Source organism: Diabrotica virgifera, chromosome 8 (genome assembly GCF_917563875.1).
Source record: "Diabrotica virgifera virgifera chromosome 8, PGI_DIABVI_V3a".
Lineage (NCBI taxonomy): Eukaryota > Metazoa > Arthropoda > Insecta > Coleoptera > Chrysomelidae > Diabrotica > Diabrotica virgifera.
In genome coordinates this window covers 123,680,898-123,698,177 of record NC_065450.1, presented here as the reverse complement: position 1 = coordinate 123,698,177, position 17,280 = coordinate 123,680,898, and the positions used below count along the sequence as shown (strand labels likewise).

The 17,280-nt window shown below is 32.9% G+C and overlaps 1 protein-coding gene across 2 annotated transcripts in view; it reads left to right on the top strand.

The window, feature by feature from the left end:
- LOC126889831 (inactive hydroxysteroid dehydrogenase-like protein 1) overlaps positions 1 to 17,280 on the top strand; it is an 80,431-nt gene that overhangs the window by 48,538 nt on the left and 14,613 nt on the right. For both annotated transcript variants that reach the window (XM_050658519.1, XM_050658518.1), the window contains exons 4-5: positions 2,245 to 2,465; positions 12,937 to 13,164. In XM_050658519.1, coding sequence (XP_050514476.1) covers positions 2,245 to 2,465; positions 12,937 to 13,164 — 449 coding nt within the window. The remainder of the gene's footprint in view (positions 1 to 2,244; positions 2,466 to 12,936; positions 13,165 to 17,280) is intronic.

Here is a 17,280-nt window from a genome sequence, read left to right as displayed (position 1 = left end):
TTAGTAAAATTTATTAACAAATAACGATTTTTACTTATTTTGCAGTTTGCGAAGCAACAAATTAACTTTTTATCTTTCAAAAATCGGCATTTTGAAGGTTTTTCAATGTTCTACAAAATTAAATTTTGTAATTTTATGTCAATTATTTAGCGTTTGAATGGGGTGCAAAAAATCGAAAAAATCGCGATTTTTGCACTAAATTCATAATAATTAAAAAACGGACGCGAACTCTAGGCAGTAAACAGGTAGGTTTTCTTCCTATAGGTCCACAATAACTAAAAAAGTAGTCAGCTACCTGGATCTTTGAGTGTCCTGAACATGGTCTATTTCTAGCTTATTTCCCTGGATTAATTGACAATTCAGAAATTATTATATATTTTAAAAGACGACTTTAAAATGATAATGTCAATATTTATGAGTTGCATTCAACAACATTTAAAACAACAAACACATTGAGATCTATTTGATATAAAACTAAATCTAATAATTAACAAGAAAGGACAAAGAATTGTATTTATAAAATATCTTGTGAATGCGAACATTTTTATTTAGATGAAACATAAAGACAATTAAACGTTAGAATAAGTGAACATCAGTCTTATATTAAAAATAGAGAATTTTATAGATCTCAAATAAGTCAACACGAATGGGACTATGAGCATAGAGTTCAGTGGAAAGATTCAAGTATATTCCTGAAAGAAACAGACATTAATAAGGGAAAATGAAAGAAGCGGCTTTAATTATGTTAAACGACACCAACTGTGTCACAAATTCCTCGGCAGAATGCAGTAGGATGTGGTTACCCATATTACAAGAGGAAGTCAATAGTAAGAAAATATTGCTAAGTAAATAAAATATTAGTAAGTCAATAACATATCGAGATTACATCGCTTAAATTTAAAATAACATACCTATAATATCAGAGTGTTGTATTAATTCAGATAATAAAATCAGAGAATAAACTGAATATAAGACCAAATTCTTACAATGTTTGGATATTATCATGAGGTTTTTCCTGGTTTTTCCTCGTGATTTACTATGGACTCATTAACACGAGAATTTTATTGTCATCATTGCATGTGGTTGTCTTTTTAAAGACAAATCACATGCTATGATTTTTCTGACGGATGTTTTTGAGTTAAAATTTATTTTATCAAATCGAATGATTATCCCAATAAAGTCGTCCCAGTAACGCAACTCGTAAAAATTGACAAGATCGCTTTAAAGTCGAATGATTCAAATTAATTTAAATTATTAAACGATTTTTTTACCAAGCAACATAACAAAATTTGTTTAATTTACTTATATTTTGTATCTCGATAACGACATCCGAACTGAAATCCGAAACGTCAACAAAATCATTTTTCAACTTAAATTGTGGCTTATTTCCGAATTAGAATAGTAAATTACATAAATGCCACACATTCTTGTCTGTTTAAACTAATAAAGTAATTTCCCTTTCTAACTTTCAATTAACTTACAACTGAGTTTATTTTTCCCTTATTTTTCTTTTTACTCGACTCTACAACTGAATCTATTGGTTTCCTTTCTTTTGTTTTCAGGTGTGGTTTTCAGTTTCAGGTACCTATATTTATGTTAGCTAACTCACATTCTATAGTCATATTAGTGTTGATACAATCATTTAGTTGTTTTTCTAATTAGTTTCTTCCTGTTTACGACCACTGTCCTTACCTTAAGGACATTTAGGAGCAATGACCTTATATATTAAAATTTTGGTTGCAATTGCATAACCAGACTTAACATCAACTTCAGTTATTATTAACTCTTTTGATCCAAACGTTGTCAGTCTTACAATTATTAACAAATAAATAAATAAAAATATTTTAATAAATATAAATAAAACAGTAAAATCGTTACATATTAAAAATTAAATAGATGGCATCACGTTTTATTCCATTTTACAAACAAAATATCAAACACAAATTTTTTGCCTGTTTTCGCCACTTTCTCTCTACCCTCAAGAACTTGCCCATATATTTGTTAACCTATACAGCGTCTATCCAGTCAAATTCCTATTAGCATAATTTGAGCAAGAAGTCATGTTATTGGAGACTTTACAAATCACTCCTTGTAACGGCATCATTTAGTTTACTTAACCGTTGACCTGATGATGCTCTGCATATTCTAGAGAGCGAGAGCAGTCGTCGGAAGTTAAGCAACAAATGATTACGAATACGTCTGTTTCTTACTTCATTTAATAATTTATTTCATTGTTCTTTTTAGTCAATAATGTTGGAAAACTGTATGACTATCCTATGTACCTGTCAGAAGTACCCGAAAAAGATTTATTTGATATGATCAACATCAATGTGGTACCAGTCACTTTACTATGTGGAGCCTTCATTGGAGACATGAAAAAAAGAGGCCGAGGTGCAATAGTAAACGTCTCTTCAGGATCGGAAATGTTTCCATTGCCCCTAATGACTGTATACTCAGCTACGAAGGTTGGTATTTCAATTATATTAAACTATAATACAATCACAATAAAGATGCACTAGAAATAAACAAACCAAGATATGAATATTTTGAGGAGCACTCCCAAATCATAATTTGAAAGGTACATATATACATTGTAAATCCCAATTCACGATTTCCGAATTTTATACATTGTAAATCATGATTCGGTAGTGCTCCTCGTAATGTTCGACGTGTCTTGGTTTGTTTATTTCTAGTGCATTTTTATTGTGAATTTAGTGTAGTGATTGTTCGCTATGCGACGGGGAATAAAATCAATTGCCCTCTACACTCTACAGTCGCTACACTATTTTTTTTTACTTCCTCCTATTTTATCGTATCTCCCTCCAATTTTTTCTGAATTCCTCCATTTTTCTCCTATTATTGAACTCTTACTATTTGTTCTGACTCATTCCTATTTTCTGCCATCCTCCAGTTTATTCTGACATCCTCTAATTCTCTCTGACTCCCTCAAAATGTTTCTGACTTCCTATAATTTATATAGGTATTGATTAAAAAAAAAAAAGAAAAAAATCAATAACGACACTTGACACTTGCGACGGAAGTGAGTACTTTTTATAGTGCGTTATACAGGGTGTTTCACTGGGAAAGTAACATACGTTAACTACAGAAAGAGGACACTTAGGCGGTCTCAAAAATACCATACTTAATGGGTCTTACTCTATTAATAACAAAGATACTGAGTGTTTTATCTATTTTGGCATTTTCTTAATTGGTCCATAACTTTTTGACCACACTGTATATTTATTTTATATTTGGCACGCAAATATCCTTTAAGATGTACAATAAATTAATTTATTTACAAATGTAAAAAATCTAGGCCCGGATTAAAAAATATTAGAAAAATATTCAGACCCAAAACCAACACCATGTACATTAAATTTTTTAAAATGGATTTTTCAGTTGAAAAGAGGATGAAAAACTAAATTTAGTGGTACACTTTGAATTTTTCGCAAAATGATTTTTCTGGTCAAATTTTGAATTTAAATTCTCAAATTATGTGAATTTCGAGAGCTCTAAGTAGAAAAAAATTGAAATACAGATTACAACTTGTCAACCGCACTGTATATTCATTTTATATTTAACACGCGAATATTCTTTTAGGTGTCCAATCAATTAATTTATTTACAAATAAAAAAATCCAGGTCCGGATTAAAAAATATTGTATAAATGTTCCCACCCAAAGAAACACCCTGTGTATTAAATTTTTTTAAAATGGATTTTGCATTTGAAAAGAGGATGAAAAACTTAATTTAATGGTATACTTTGAATTTTCGGCAAAATAATTTTTCTGGTAAAATTTTGAATTTGAATTCTGAAATTATGTGAATTGCGAAGCTCAAAGTAAAAAAAATTAAAATATGATTTAATTTTAATTAATACCATTATTTAATCTAAATTGGTAAAATATTAACATTCTGACACATAACAGTAATTTTTGATGGTGGTAATTTTGAATAAGTACTTTAGTTTTGAATAGTTATGCTGCACATTTTCTCTGTTTTGTTATAATTTTTAGATACTTTGTTGATTAGAGTGATGTATTCTTTATCGACTCTTTATTATTTATTCATTATTTAAAGATGAATATTCGCCATAAACTATTTGTCACAGATAATAAAAAAACACTGAAATATTTTTACATTTTACCAATTTAGATTAATAGCCAGGGAGGTAGTGTCATATTTGACCGGAGCATTTTAGCATGGCTGTTTTCTTTTTATTTAGGTAGGTGTTCCAAAGCTTATTAACAAATGATGTGTCAGCTGGCCCAAAAACGGGGATTTTAGACAAGAAAAGGTAAAATATGAAAGTTGATGGACAAACGCTACAACTTAAATGTCAAATATTTATATACGTTACTCAGAACATTTGATAGACTTGCTTACCTGGCTCCTACCTTTCACTCAGGAGATCCGGGTTTAAATCCTGACGCGGAAAATTCTTTTTTGTTTTTTAAATTAACATTTTATTTTGAAAAATAGTTATTTTTATAATACCACGGCATGTCCACTTGGCCAGCTAACATTTTTTGCAACGTACATGATGCAGCTGACGCTTTTTTATTACAATCTAAAATTCATAAATTATTGATTTATACTTTTTAATCTTTGCCACACTAGTCCAAGAATATTTTTTTATTATTAACTAGCTGACCCGGCAAACTTCGTACCGCCTTAAAACTAAATAATGTTTGAAAGTTTAATACCTAAAAATTACCAGAAAGCCAAAAAAATACTAAATAATATTGCGTACCTATACTTTTTTCTACCAAATGTATAGTTTACGATTCTATAAGGTATATAAGGTACAGACAAACATTCATTTTTATGTATTATAGAGAATAGGAAAATATTTAGATTGCTATTAAAAAAATTGGGGTTGGTGAGAAAAAAGTGAAAATTTAGGTTGTATCTTTCGGTTCTACAATATATAAAATTAAGAAAAAACAGTTAGTCCAAAAAAATAACAAATAATGTCTCCCTTTCCACTTAGATTGTTGGTCTTACCAACTCAGGAACCTTCAGAGGTTCATGTACAACAAATTTGCTTACCTATTAAGATAAATCATAATATTATGACCAAAAATGCATAGTTTGCGATTATATAAAAGACAAACAGATTTTATTATATTGTCTCGTACAAATAATAAAAACGCGGTATTATAAAAATAATTATTTTTCAAAATAAAATGTCAATTTAAAAAACAAAAAGAATTTTCCGCGCCAGGATTTGAACCTGGATCTCCTAAGTGAAAGGTAGGAGCCAAGTAAGCAAGGCTATCAAATGTTCTGAATAACGTGTATAAATATTTGACATTTAAGTTGTAGCGTTTGTCCATCAACTTTCATATTTTACCTTTTCTTGTCTAAAATCCCCGGTTTTGGCCCAGCTGACACATAATTTGTTAATAAGCTTTGGAACACCTACCTAAATAAAAAGAAACCAGCCATGCTAAAATGCTCCGGTCAAATTTGACACTACCTCCCGGGCTATAAATAATGGTATTGATTAAAATTAAGTCGCATTTTAATTTTTTCTACTTAGAGCTCTCGCAATTGACATAAATTCAGAATTCAAATTCAAAATTTTATCAGAAAAATCATTTTGCCGAAAATTCAAAGTATACCACTAAATTTAGTTTCTCATCTTCTCTTCAAATGCAAAATCCATTTTAAAAAAATTTAATATACAGGGTGTTTTTTGGGGTCGGAACACTTTTACAATATTTTTTAATCCAGACCTGGATTTTTTTATTTGTAAATAAATTAATTGATTGGACACCTAAAAGAATATTCGCGTGTTAAACATAAAATAAATATACAGTGCGGTTAACAAGTTGTAAGTTGTATATAATTTTTTTTTCTACTTAAAGCTCTCGCAATTCACATAATTTCAGAATTCAAATTCAAAATTTGACCAGAAAAATCATTTTGCCGAAAATTCAAAGTATACCACTAAATTTAGTTTTTCATCCTCTTTTCAACTAAAAAATCCATTTTAAAAAAAATTAATGTACAGGGTGTTGTTTTTGGGTCTGAACATTTTTCTAATATTTTTTAATCCGGACCTGGATTTTTTACATTTGTAAATAAATTAATTTATTGTACATCTTAAAGGATATTTGCGTGCCAAATATAAAATAAATATACGGTGTGGTTAAAAAGTTATGAACCAAATAAGAAAATGGCAAAATACATAAAACAGCCAGTATCTCTGTTATTAATGGAGTAAGACCCATTAAGTATGGTATTTTTGAGACCGCCTAAGTGTCCTCTTTCTACAGTCAACGTATGTTACTTTCCCAATGAAACACCCTGTATACTATTGAAATATTATATCTGCTTATCACTAAAGTATCGTCGTGATATCATGCTATATTCAGCAAAACCAGCTTCGTATGACCTTTCATTAGATATCGCAAATCAGTTTGGCTGATTTTGTCTGTAGATATATTATGTTTGAGGAATTCCTTTTGTGGTACTCAATATGTGACATTTCCCAAGCATTCAATCATATTCATAGTAAATGCGACTTTATATCCACTGATAGTTGGAGCTTGGGCAGCTATAAGCAAGCGACTTATTGTAGGACTGTATATTTTTCGAAGGGATTCTAAATGCTGAAAGATACCGTCAAGAAATTTTAACTCCATTTATAAATCAATTGATTGATGATAAATCAATAGAAGAATATTTTCAGCAAGTTGGGGCTGGAATTCATACATCGCTGCAAAATTTAATTTTTATTATGGAATTTTTCGACAACAGAGTTAGGCCTGGATCCCGCGTACTAAAAAAAGTTGATTAATAGCAAGCTGAAAATTTGTTAACAGTTTAACGGTGTTTAGTCGGACAAACTTTGATGTATAGGAAAACTGGAACAGGGGAAGTTTTAATTGTGGCACAGGTTAAAAATTTGAAACGTCATTCTATGAAACCGTCTCATGTACTTTGTCGGACAGAACTTGTAATTGATTTGTTACCCTTTCATTAAACACTCGTGCAAAAATCAGATGGGTATTTATCATGCATGTGCATTTACTGTGCATTTTAATAAGTCCGACACGTAGAACATGTCAAATGACAGGAATTATGACCGGTGATAAATAGGAGTCTGATTTTTTGCATGAGAGTTTAATGAAAGGGTAACAAATCAATTGGAAGTTTTGTCCGACAAAATACATGGGACGTTTTCGTAGTCTGACGTTCCAAATTTTTAACCTGTTCCACAATTAAAACTTCCTTTGTTCCAGTGTTCCCGTACTTCAAAGTGTGTCCCACTAGACAACGTTAAGCTATTAACAAATTTTCAGCTTGCTATTAATCAACTTCGGAGGTAAAAGTTTTGGCTGATTTTTTTATGTTTCCTACAATGTTAATCAAAACTAATTTATTTATAAACCTTCTTCTTCTTCTTCTTCTTCTTCTTCTTCTTCTTCTTCTTCTTCTTCTTCTTTTTCTTTTTCTTTTTCTTTTTCTTTTTCTTTTTCTTCTTCTTCTTCTTCTTCTTTTTATATAGACATTACTCTGTCTGTTTTTCAATGTGCCTCCAGTAAGTTGTCATTCCATCTTTTTCGTGGTCTTCCCACTGATCGTCTTCCTATTGGGGAACCGTCTCTCACCGTCCTTACTAGTCTATTTGTTGTCATTCGGCTTATGTGGTCGTTACATTCTACTCTTCTGCTTTTCACCCAGTTATTAATGTTGTCCACCTTGCATCTCCTTCGTATATCTGCACTTCTAGCTCTATCCCACAGCGCCTTACCATTGATTTTTCGCAATGTTTTCATCTCTGCTGTTTCTAGCATTCTTTTTGTCCTTTCTGTATCAGGTCGTGTTTCTGCCGCGTATGTCATTATTGATCTGATGACTGTTTTGTAAATTCTGCCTTTCACTTCCTTTCAATTATAACTTCCTATTTATAAACCAATGATATAAATTCAGATTAAATCAAGACAATGGTACGTAATTTTTTGCTCGGATAGCTTTGATGAAACTAATTGTAGATCGCTCATGCATACAGCATAAAACAACTACTAGGGCAGTAAATGAGGGTATTTGGCTCCGAATTCCATCCTACTACATCGATTTACTTGATATTTTCATAGTAAGTAGGGAATAGATCGAGAAACAAAGTCTACCCTATGCCGATGTGAGCTTTTATCGTGGGGGTGGAAAATTTTTTGGTTAAAATAGCCACGGAAATGGCTAGAGAACCTAATTGTAACCTAAAACTGTTCTGTAATTTTTTTTTGAAAACTCAATAATTTTTGAGTTATGCGTGGTTGAAAATTGACCATTTTCATTGAAAAATGACACCTTTGCGGACGGTTTTTTGCGAATACCCTAAAAACTATGCATGTTAAGAAAAAATTATGTAAAATATTTTTGTAGCTTATAAAAAAGCAAAGAGATTAGTTCTTTCGTCAATCTTCTAGTTTTAATACAAAAAGAGGTATGGTAGGTGCGAAGAGTTTTTTTTTGGTTCATTCTCAAATCGGTGTATTTAACCTGAAATAACAGAGAAACGGTAGATTTTAAGTGTATAATGGTATACTGAATTCGCTCTACTGAGATTCACTTTGACACATTCGGAATAGGAAACATCATCTTCATCATCCAACCAATTTACGTCCACTGCTGGACATAGGTCTCCCCCAATTGTTTCCACACTTCACGGTTTTGTGCTGATTTTTGCCAGTTTTTACTAATCCGCCTGATATCATCTGTCCATCGTGTAGGCGGCCTTCCTCTACTTCGTTTATCTTCTCTTGGTCTCCACTCCATCAGCCTTCGTGCCCATCTTGAATCTTTCAGCCTGGCGACGTGTCCTGCCCAGTTCCATTTGAGCCTGGTGATACGTTCTACAACATCTGCGATACCGGTTGTTTGTCTGAGATCTTCATTTCTTATTTTATCCCGTAGAGTTACGCCCAGCATGGATCTTTCCATGCGCCTTTGAGCAACCCGCATTTTCGACGCTGTTGCCTTGGTTAGAGTCAGTGTCTCTGCTCCATATGTCATTACCGGTAGCACACATTGGCCAAACACTTGTCTTTTTAAACCGATCGGTATACTGCTCCTAAATATGTCTCTCAGAGCTCCGTAGGCTGCCCAAGCAAGAGTTAATCTTCTTTTTATTTCGCATGTTTGGTTATCTCTGCCAATTCTAATTTCATGACCCAAGTAAATGTACTTTTCCACTAGTTCTACTTCTTGTTCGCGTATAATCAGCTGTCCGCTAGGAATCAGATTAGTCATAAATTTAGTTTTAGAAAAGTTCATTTTCAGGCCTATTTTCCAGCACAGAGCGTCTAACTCATTTAGCATTTTCTTTACTTCTCCTAGGTCATCAGTTATAAGGACTATGTCATCTGCAAAACGAAGATGATTTAACTTTTCTCCATCTATTTTGATCCCTTTATTGTCCCAGTTGAGCATCTTAAAGGCATATTCCAGAACAGTTATGAATAGTTTTGGCGAGAGTGTGTCGCCTTTTCTTACGCCGCGTTCTATGCTTATTTGTTTGGTTTTATCATGTAACTTAACACTCATTGTTGCCTCTTTATAAATATTATAGATGAGTGTACTGTAACGGTAGTCAATGCGGCATTCATTTAGAGCTTCTAAAATGCTATCCAGCTCTATCGTGTCAAAGGCTTTATGAAAATCCACGAATGCTAGGACAAGGGGTTTATTATATTCTATTGACTTCTCAATTAGTAACTTGACTGCCTGCAGATGGTCGTTTGTCCCAAAGTTTGATCGAAATCCAGCTTGTTCTTTTGGCTGGTAAAAATCTAGCTTCTTTTCTACTCTTGATGTCACTACTTTTGTAAAGAGTTTGTATAAGTGGTTTAGCAGGCTAATGGGTCTATAATGTTATAAGTCTGTCTTATCTCCCTTCTTATGCAAAAGTATTGTTACTGCGTTTTTCCATTTTTCAGGTATCGACTTTTGAAGAAGGCATAAGTTGAAGAGATTTTTTATTTTACCTATAAGAATGTGGCCTCCGTTTTTAATGGCCTCTATTACGACTCCATCTTCACCCGATGCTTTTCCATTTTTCATTTTTCTCAGTGCTTGATGGATTTCGCTAGTGGTTATCTCTGGTAGTATTTCGGAGCCTTGGTTTATTATTTTCTTTGAAACCGCTTCCCTCAGATTATTTTGATTCAGCCTTTGGCTCCTATATAGTTCCAAATAAAATTCTTCTACGATATTTAGTAAATCTTCTCTGTTTGATGTTATTTCGCTGTTTTTATTTTTTAATTTATGTATTTCGTATTTTCCGTTGGTCAATTTCCTTCGTAAAACTTTCAAACTTTTATTTTCTTCTATGGTTTTCTGGATGCTTTGAGTTTTATACTTCCTTAGATCTTTTCTGATTTCCTTTGACACTTTCTTGTTGATGTCTCTTAACGCACTTTTTTCAGTATTTTCGCTTCCTCTCATTTTACTTCGCGTTTCTCTAGTTTCTGGGCTTATTTTTTCATTTCTCTTCTTTTTTGGGCAGTTTTTTCGTTGACTTTCTTCAATGGCTCTAATTATGTTTTCATTTAAGTTATTTATACTTTCATCTGAATTTGTATTTCTTTCCAAAACAGCGTTTATATGGTGTTGGTATTTATCAATATCTAATGGGGGAGTCCAGGCTTGCAAGGTTTTCTTTTTTATCAAACGATTTCGTTCTTTTTTGAGGTCTATTTTTATTGTGGCTCTTACCATTCGATGGTCACTTCCTGTAGTAAATTTATTTAGGACGCTCACGTCTGTGATAATCTGTTTTTTGTCGCTGATAATGTAATCTATTTCATTTCTTGTTTTACCATCAGGACTTTCCCACGTCCACCTTCTATGTAGTTTTTTAACGAAAAAACTGTTCATTTGGAACAAGTTATTCTGTAGCAAAAAGCCTAAGAGTGTTTCTCCCCGCTCATTTCTACCTAGAGTTCCAAAATTTCCTAGTGATGTCTCTGCTTCGTCTTCTTTAAGGCCTAATTTTGCATTAAAATCCCCACACAGGATTGTAAAGTGGGTGGGTGTGTCTTTTAGAGCTACAGATATATCATCATAAAAGTCTTCAACTTCTTCGTCTGGATGTTGTGTTGTTGGAGCGTATACCTGGATAATTTTCAGTTTATACCTGTTGTTGTAACCTGTTGTAACAACACAAATATTCCTACCTCACACTGTTAACTGCTAAAATCAACTTAATCTTTCATTAAAAAAATACGAATTATTAGAAATAGTGGGGGTGTCTACTAATCTCATAAAATTTTCTAGAGTTTATTTCTACAAAATATTTTTATTTTGTACAATAAATAATTTTCTCATTTGTTATCAATACATTATAATGGTGTAAATAAATAATTATTGATTGGCGTAAGGTTTATGTTTGTTTACTATTAATAATATTGGCTATGAGCAGGTGCGTTGGTTGTGTAGTAATTTCCAGTCAGTTCTGACAACTGAACTTCTCAATAAAGAAATTACTAACGTCACTGTCAAAGTGAATCTCGATAGAGCGAATTCAGTATACTAATACCTAATACCTTTTGTAGTGCTTGAAAACACTTTTAAAATGAGCAACATTAAATGTCAATTGATGACTAACGTATTTTAAGAAAAAATGAGAAGTATATTTAACCCCTCATCCGTCAGAATTTTTCCTTCTACAATACTTTTTATTGTAGTGTTATTTCTATGTTCAAAAAGTTGGACGGGTTTTAAATAAATGGTTTTTGAAAAAAAATAAAATCAAATTATAGAGCGCATTTTTAAATTTTCTTAAAAATCTTCTTTTTCTGCACGTAACTCGAAAATGATAAGAGATGCGAAAAAAAGATACTGCACAAAAATGTAGGGTCTTTTTAGATAAATATTTTGTTTTTATTTTTCATTACTGCATCTTTAACATGCGCTCTATAATTTGATCTTTTTTTTTTCAAAAACGATTCATTTTAAACCTGTTCAACTTTTTGAACATAGAAGCAACACTATAATAAAAAGTACTGTAGAAGTAAAACGATGCATTTAAATTCTGACGGATGAGAGGTTAGATATACTTCTCATTTTTTCTTAAAATACATTAGCCATCAACTTTTTTGCAGCATATCTCGCTTGGTTTGAATGTGATCGACATTTAATATTGCTCTTTTTAAAGGTATTTTCAAGCACTACAAAAGGTATTAGAATCATTATACACGTAAAATCGACCGTTTTTCTGTTATTTCAAGATATTTTTTAAATACACCGATTTGAGCATGCACAAAAAAAAACAAACTCTTCTCGCCTACCATATCTCTTTTCGTATTACGAGTAGAAGATTTATAAAGGAACGAATCACTTTGTTTTTTTATAAGCTACAAAAATATTTTATATAGTTTTTTCGTTAGATGTATAGTTTTAAGGGTATTCGCAAAAAACCGTCCGCAAAGGTGTCATTTTTCAATGAAAATGGCCAATTTTAACTGCGAATAACTCAAAAAGTATTGAGTTAAAAAAATATTATAGAACAGTTTTTGCTTAGAATTAGGTTATCTAGCGACTTCTGTGGTTATTTTACCAAAAAATTGTCCACCCCTGTGAAGGGGTGGGAACCACCCCCAAGATAAAGGCACACATCTGCATAGGGTAGATTTTGAATAAAGAGATAAGTAGAGGCTATTCCCAAAATTTCATTAAAATCCATGTAGTAGGATAGAATTCGGAGGTAATATCCTATTCTTGCTCCCATTGACTGGCGTATACATATTTAAGGGAATTACTAATTAATAATTTAAAAGGTATAAAACACTTAAAAGTGGCGTTAAATACGTGTTACGCCCTAAGACACATAAAGGTTACTATATTATTTTTTTATGTGGAAGTTACATTGTATATTTTTCTAATTTTCATTGATTAACTTTTTATTAAACAAATTCTTATTTTACAGTCTTATATTAGATGTTTTACAATGGCTCTTAGATACGAATACAGAAACTCTGGAATTACAATTCAACATTTGGCTCCATTGTATGTCAACACAAAAATGAACGCATACAGCAATAAGCTACAGAAAAATTCCTTCTTAATTCCAGACGCTGAACAATACGCCCGATATGCTATTATGACCTTAGGGAAACTTGACGAAACTTCTGGATATTGGACGCATGGTATTCAGGTGTGTACTATTTCTAAATCTTAAAGGGCCTAGCCGGGTAAGATGATGAAAAGTGCCCCCAACTCGATTCGAATTCCATATAGGTCACCGTTTAGCATTTATAGTGAAACTAACTTTCTGAAATTTTTAGCCCCCTAGGTGGTCATGTGACCCACCTAGAACCTAATTAGGGTTTTTATATTTTTATTTTTTTATCTCAGCCGCATCGAGAACTAGCGAAAAACTTTAAATAAAGAAGTTGTAAGCTTTAAAAAGTTCTGTCCGAAAAAAAATTTATTTTTAATTTTTGGCGGGAAATTTAAATTTTAGAACAATTTCAAAATTTTTGAATGAGTATAAAAAAATAACTAAGACATTTCTTTTCACGAAAAAAATATATAACGTGTATTTTTGCATATTGTTTCATCCTGAATTTTTTCAAATTTTTAAAATTGGTGAAACGCACCTTTAAAAATAAAAAACCGCATTTTTTCGGTTTTTTTTTCGTTTTTTGATACAATTTTATACATATTTTTCAAAAAAGGTACCACCGTTACTGGAGTAGGTAAAAAACTGAAAAATAATTGGGGTTTGCTTAATAAAATTTTTTGTAACGCCATCCATTTTCAAGATACAGGGCGTTGAAGAAAACAAAATTTTATTCATTTTTCACGATTTTGTCGAAACTACTGGCAACATTGTAATAAAATTTGGGTGAGTTTTAAGAGGTAGCTGTTGTGCATTTTTTGAAATACAATTAAGAATTTTATATTTATCATTGGCGCGCATAGGGGCAATGGTCTGAATTTTTTAAAGAGAAAGATAGTACGCCACTGACATATTTCAAATTAACAATCGTTTTTGAATTCCTCGTTCAATTTGTGACAAAAAATCTATCTTCCTATTTTTTTATACGAGGCGCCGTTTTGCTGCAAAAAATAAAATATCTTAACGCTTCCAAAGTATTCGAATTAGTTTTTATAATTTTTTTTTTTTGGCTTGGACTATGGTCATTCAGCCAGTCTCAATCAAAAGTAAATGTATTAAAGATATTGCCAATTAGTGAAACTTGGTTATTATAATATTATTACAATTTTTTACTTCTTATTTACCTACTCATTACAGCTAATGTACATACTATATTAATAAATATAAATATACTTAATGTTTATCAAGAACACATGGCCCGGACTGGGCCGCCGGCCCACCGGCCCGCGGGCCGGTGCGCCTTTTGCTTTTGTTCATATTCCATTAAAAAATTAAATGCTGAAATTTTTTTAAAAACTTTACACAAAGATTCGTTGAAGCAAAGATCATATGAACATAGTGTGGTTGCAAAATACAACTTGTATCAGGTATCAGATAATCAATATCTATCTAGCACACATAGGTCGAAAATGGCATCCCGTGTTTTGTGTTAATAGCTTAGATGCGACGCGCGGCGCCCTCGAAGACCTTGGGGCGCCTTTTGTCTTACTACATTATACATACAGGATTGTTGCGCTTAAGAATAATACATAACGAAGCTAGTGGATACAATAAAATACAACTCGTATCAGTTATCAGATAATCAAAGGCCAGCACACATAGCTTGAAAATGATATCCTGGATATTAAGTTAATAGCTTAGATTCGACGCGCGGCGCCCTCGAAGACTTTCGGGCGCCTTTTGTGGGTATCAATAGCCGCCGTTTCTGTTATAATAATATAAGAGTGTTACATCCCACAATTAGCTTAAGATATACTGGTACAGTTTTCAGCAAACATAGCTCGAAAATACCATCCAGGGTTTTGTATTAATAGCTTAGATGTGACACGCGGCGCCTTCGAAGACCTTCGGGCGCCTTTCGCCTGACTATATTATACATACAGGATTGTTGCGCCCCAAAATACAACAACATACAACTCGTATCAGGTATCAAATAATCAAAGACCAGCATACATAGCCCGCAAATGGCACCCAGAGTTTTATGTTAATAGTTTAGAAACGATGCGCGGCGCCCTAGAAGATCTTCGGGCGCATTTTGTAGGTATCAATATCCGCTGTTTATATTATAATATGAGGCCATGAGAGCCAGAGTGGCCTAACAACTCTGGAACAAGCACTCAAGCTGTGGAAAAATGGCATGGGAATTCCTCTCAATGACGAGACCACATTATACACTTTATGTTTCGCTGACGACCAAATTATGATTGCTTAGGATCATGACGACTTGCGTTACATGACGTGGAAGCTAATAGAAGAATATAACAAATGGGGCCTCGCAGTCAACATTAAGAAAACTGACGCCATGTGTATTGGAGGGACAAAGCAGTCCATTACATTAGACGATGGGGTAGAAATTAAACACTGTGATGAATACAAGTAACTGGGCATGAAGATAACTCAAGATGAGATACTCGATGCTGCTATAAGTGACAGAAATATACAGAGTCGAAAAGCCATATCCATAATGAACGGTGTTCTGTGGGACCAAACAATATCTAAAGCGAACAAACAGCTCATATACAATACCATACTTAAAAGTGTAAACGTATGACAGTTATTAGTTTAGCCACTGAAACAAAAAAACAGAGAAAATGTTACTAGTAACAGAAATGGACTTCTGGAGAAGAGCAGCAGGCAAATCAAAACGAGAACGGATACTAATTGAGAGAATACGAGAAATTATTGGAGTCACACATGCAATAGTTGATGACATAAAAACAAAACAACTAATATGGTACAGCCTTCTTCTTCTGCTTCTTAGCCTTCTCTCGTCCACGTTTGGACATAGGCCTCTGTAAACTCATTCCATCGGTCTCGATCCTGAGCAACATATTTATAATTTGTTCCGGCTACTCTTTTAATATCATCAACCCACCTTATCTGTGGTCTTCCTCTCGGTCATTTGTTTTCGTAAGGTCTCTACAAGATGGAGACATTACGAAAATGGTACGGCCATATACAGAAAATGCCAGGTGACAGGATCCATAAACATATTTTGGTGTGGACACTACAACGGACAAGGGAAAGAGGAAGGCCGAGAAGAACTGAGGGGAGAGAATTGAAAAAGAACTAGGGAAAGAGAAATCCCTCCAGGTCTATGGTTAAACAGAGAAAATGGCGATTAGGAGTCGGAAGGCGTCGGAGAACGCTGTAAACCGATAGTAGTAGTAGTAGTAGTATATTATCCTGTAGCAGTAGTTGAAAAATTACCCACACTTTTCAAAAATTGTTTGGAGTCTCCAGAGAGTACCAAAGAGTGTAACGGATTAAAAGGGATAGGTACCTACTGGGAAACTGAAGCTATATTTTTGTGGCATCTTAATAAGTTTATTCCAAAGTAAACTTAATATAACAAGCAAAATGAACTAAAGCACAGGATATCAAAAATTAACCGAAAGGTCGACAGGTTAAAAAAATTATTAAAGTCAAAGTACCTTTCGAGAAAGACGAAAACCAGAATATACAAAACCGTAATAAGAGCAACAGTCACCTACGGATGTGACACATGAGTGCTGAACAAAACAAGAAGAAATGATAGAGAGGTAGGAACAGAAGGTACGGAGAGCTATTTTCGGGGGAAAAATACAGAAGACGGTTGACAAAGAAGAACCAATCAAGAATTAAGGATGCTTTACAACGAACCAAGTATAAAAAGATACACAGAGGCACAAAGAATCAGGTGGGCAGGTCATGTCGAGAGAATTGATAGAGCAAGAATGCCAAAGAAGGTACTGCTAAGTAGATCAGTTGGGACAAGGAGACGAGGTAGCCCAAGAAAAAGATGACAAGAAAAGTTTCAGGACGATATAGGATCGATGGAAATTACAGACTGGAAAGAGAAGGCGAAAAATAGGATACAATAGAGAACCATAGTGCAGCAATTTTTTACATAGAAATTAAATATAAGACATTAGTATATACTATCATGTGTATTATGTAAAATTGTGTCATTATTGTAAAATTGTAAAGCCCTATTCCTACAAGGCCTGTAGTGCATATTAAATAAATAAATGAAACGAGTAATGAATAAAAATTCACAAGGAAAAGTTTTCCTGTGGTTGGCTGTATACCATGTAATACAAAAAAACAGTAAAATCCTGTATAAAAGGTACCTATATTTAAAAACGCTCAAAAGGGCCACATCAAAAT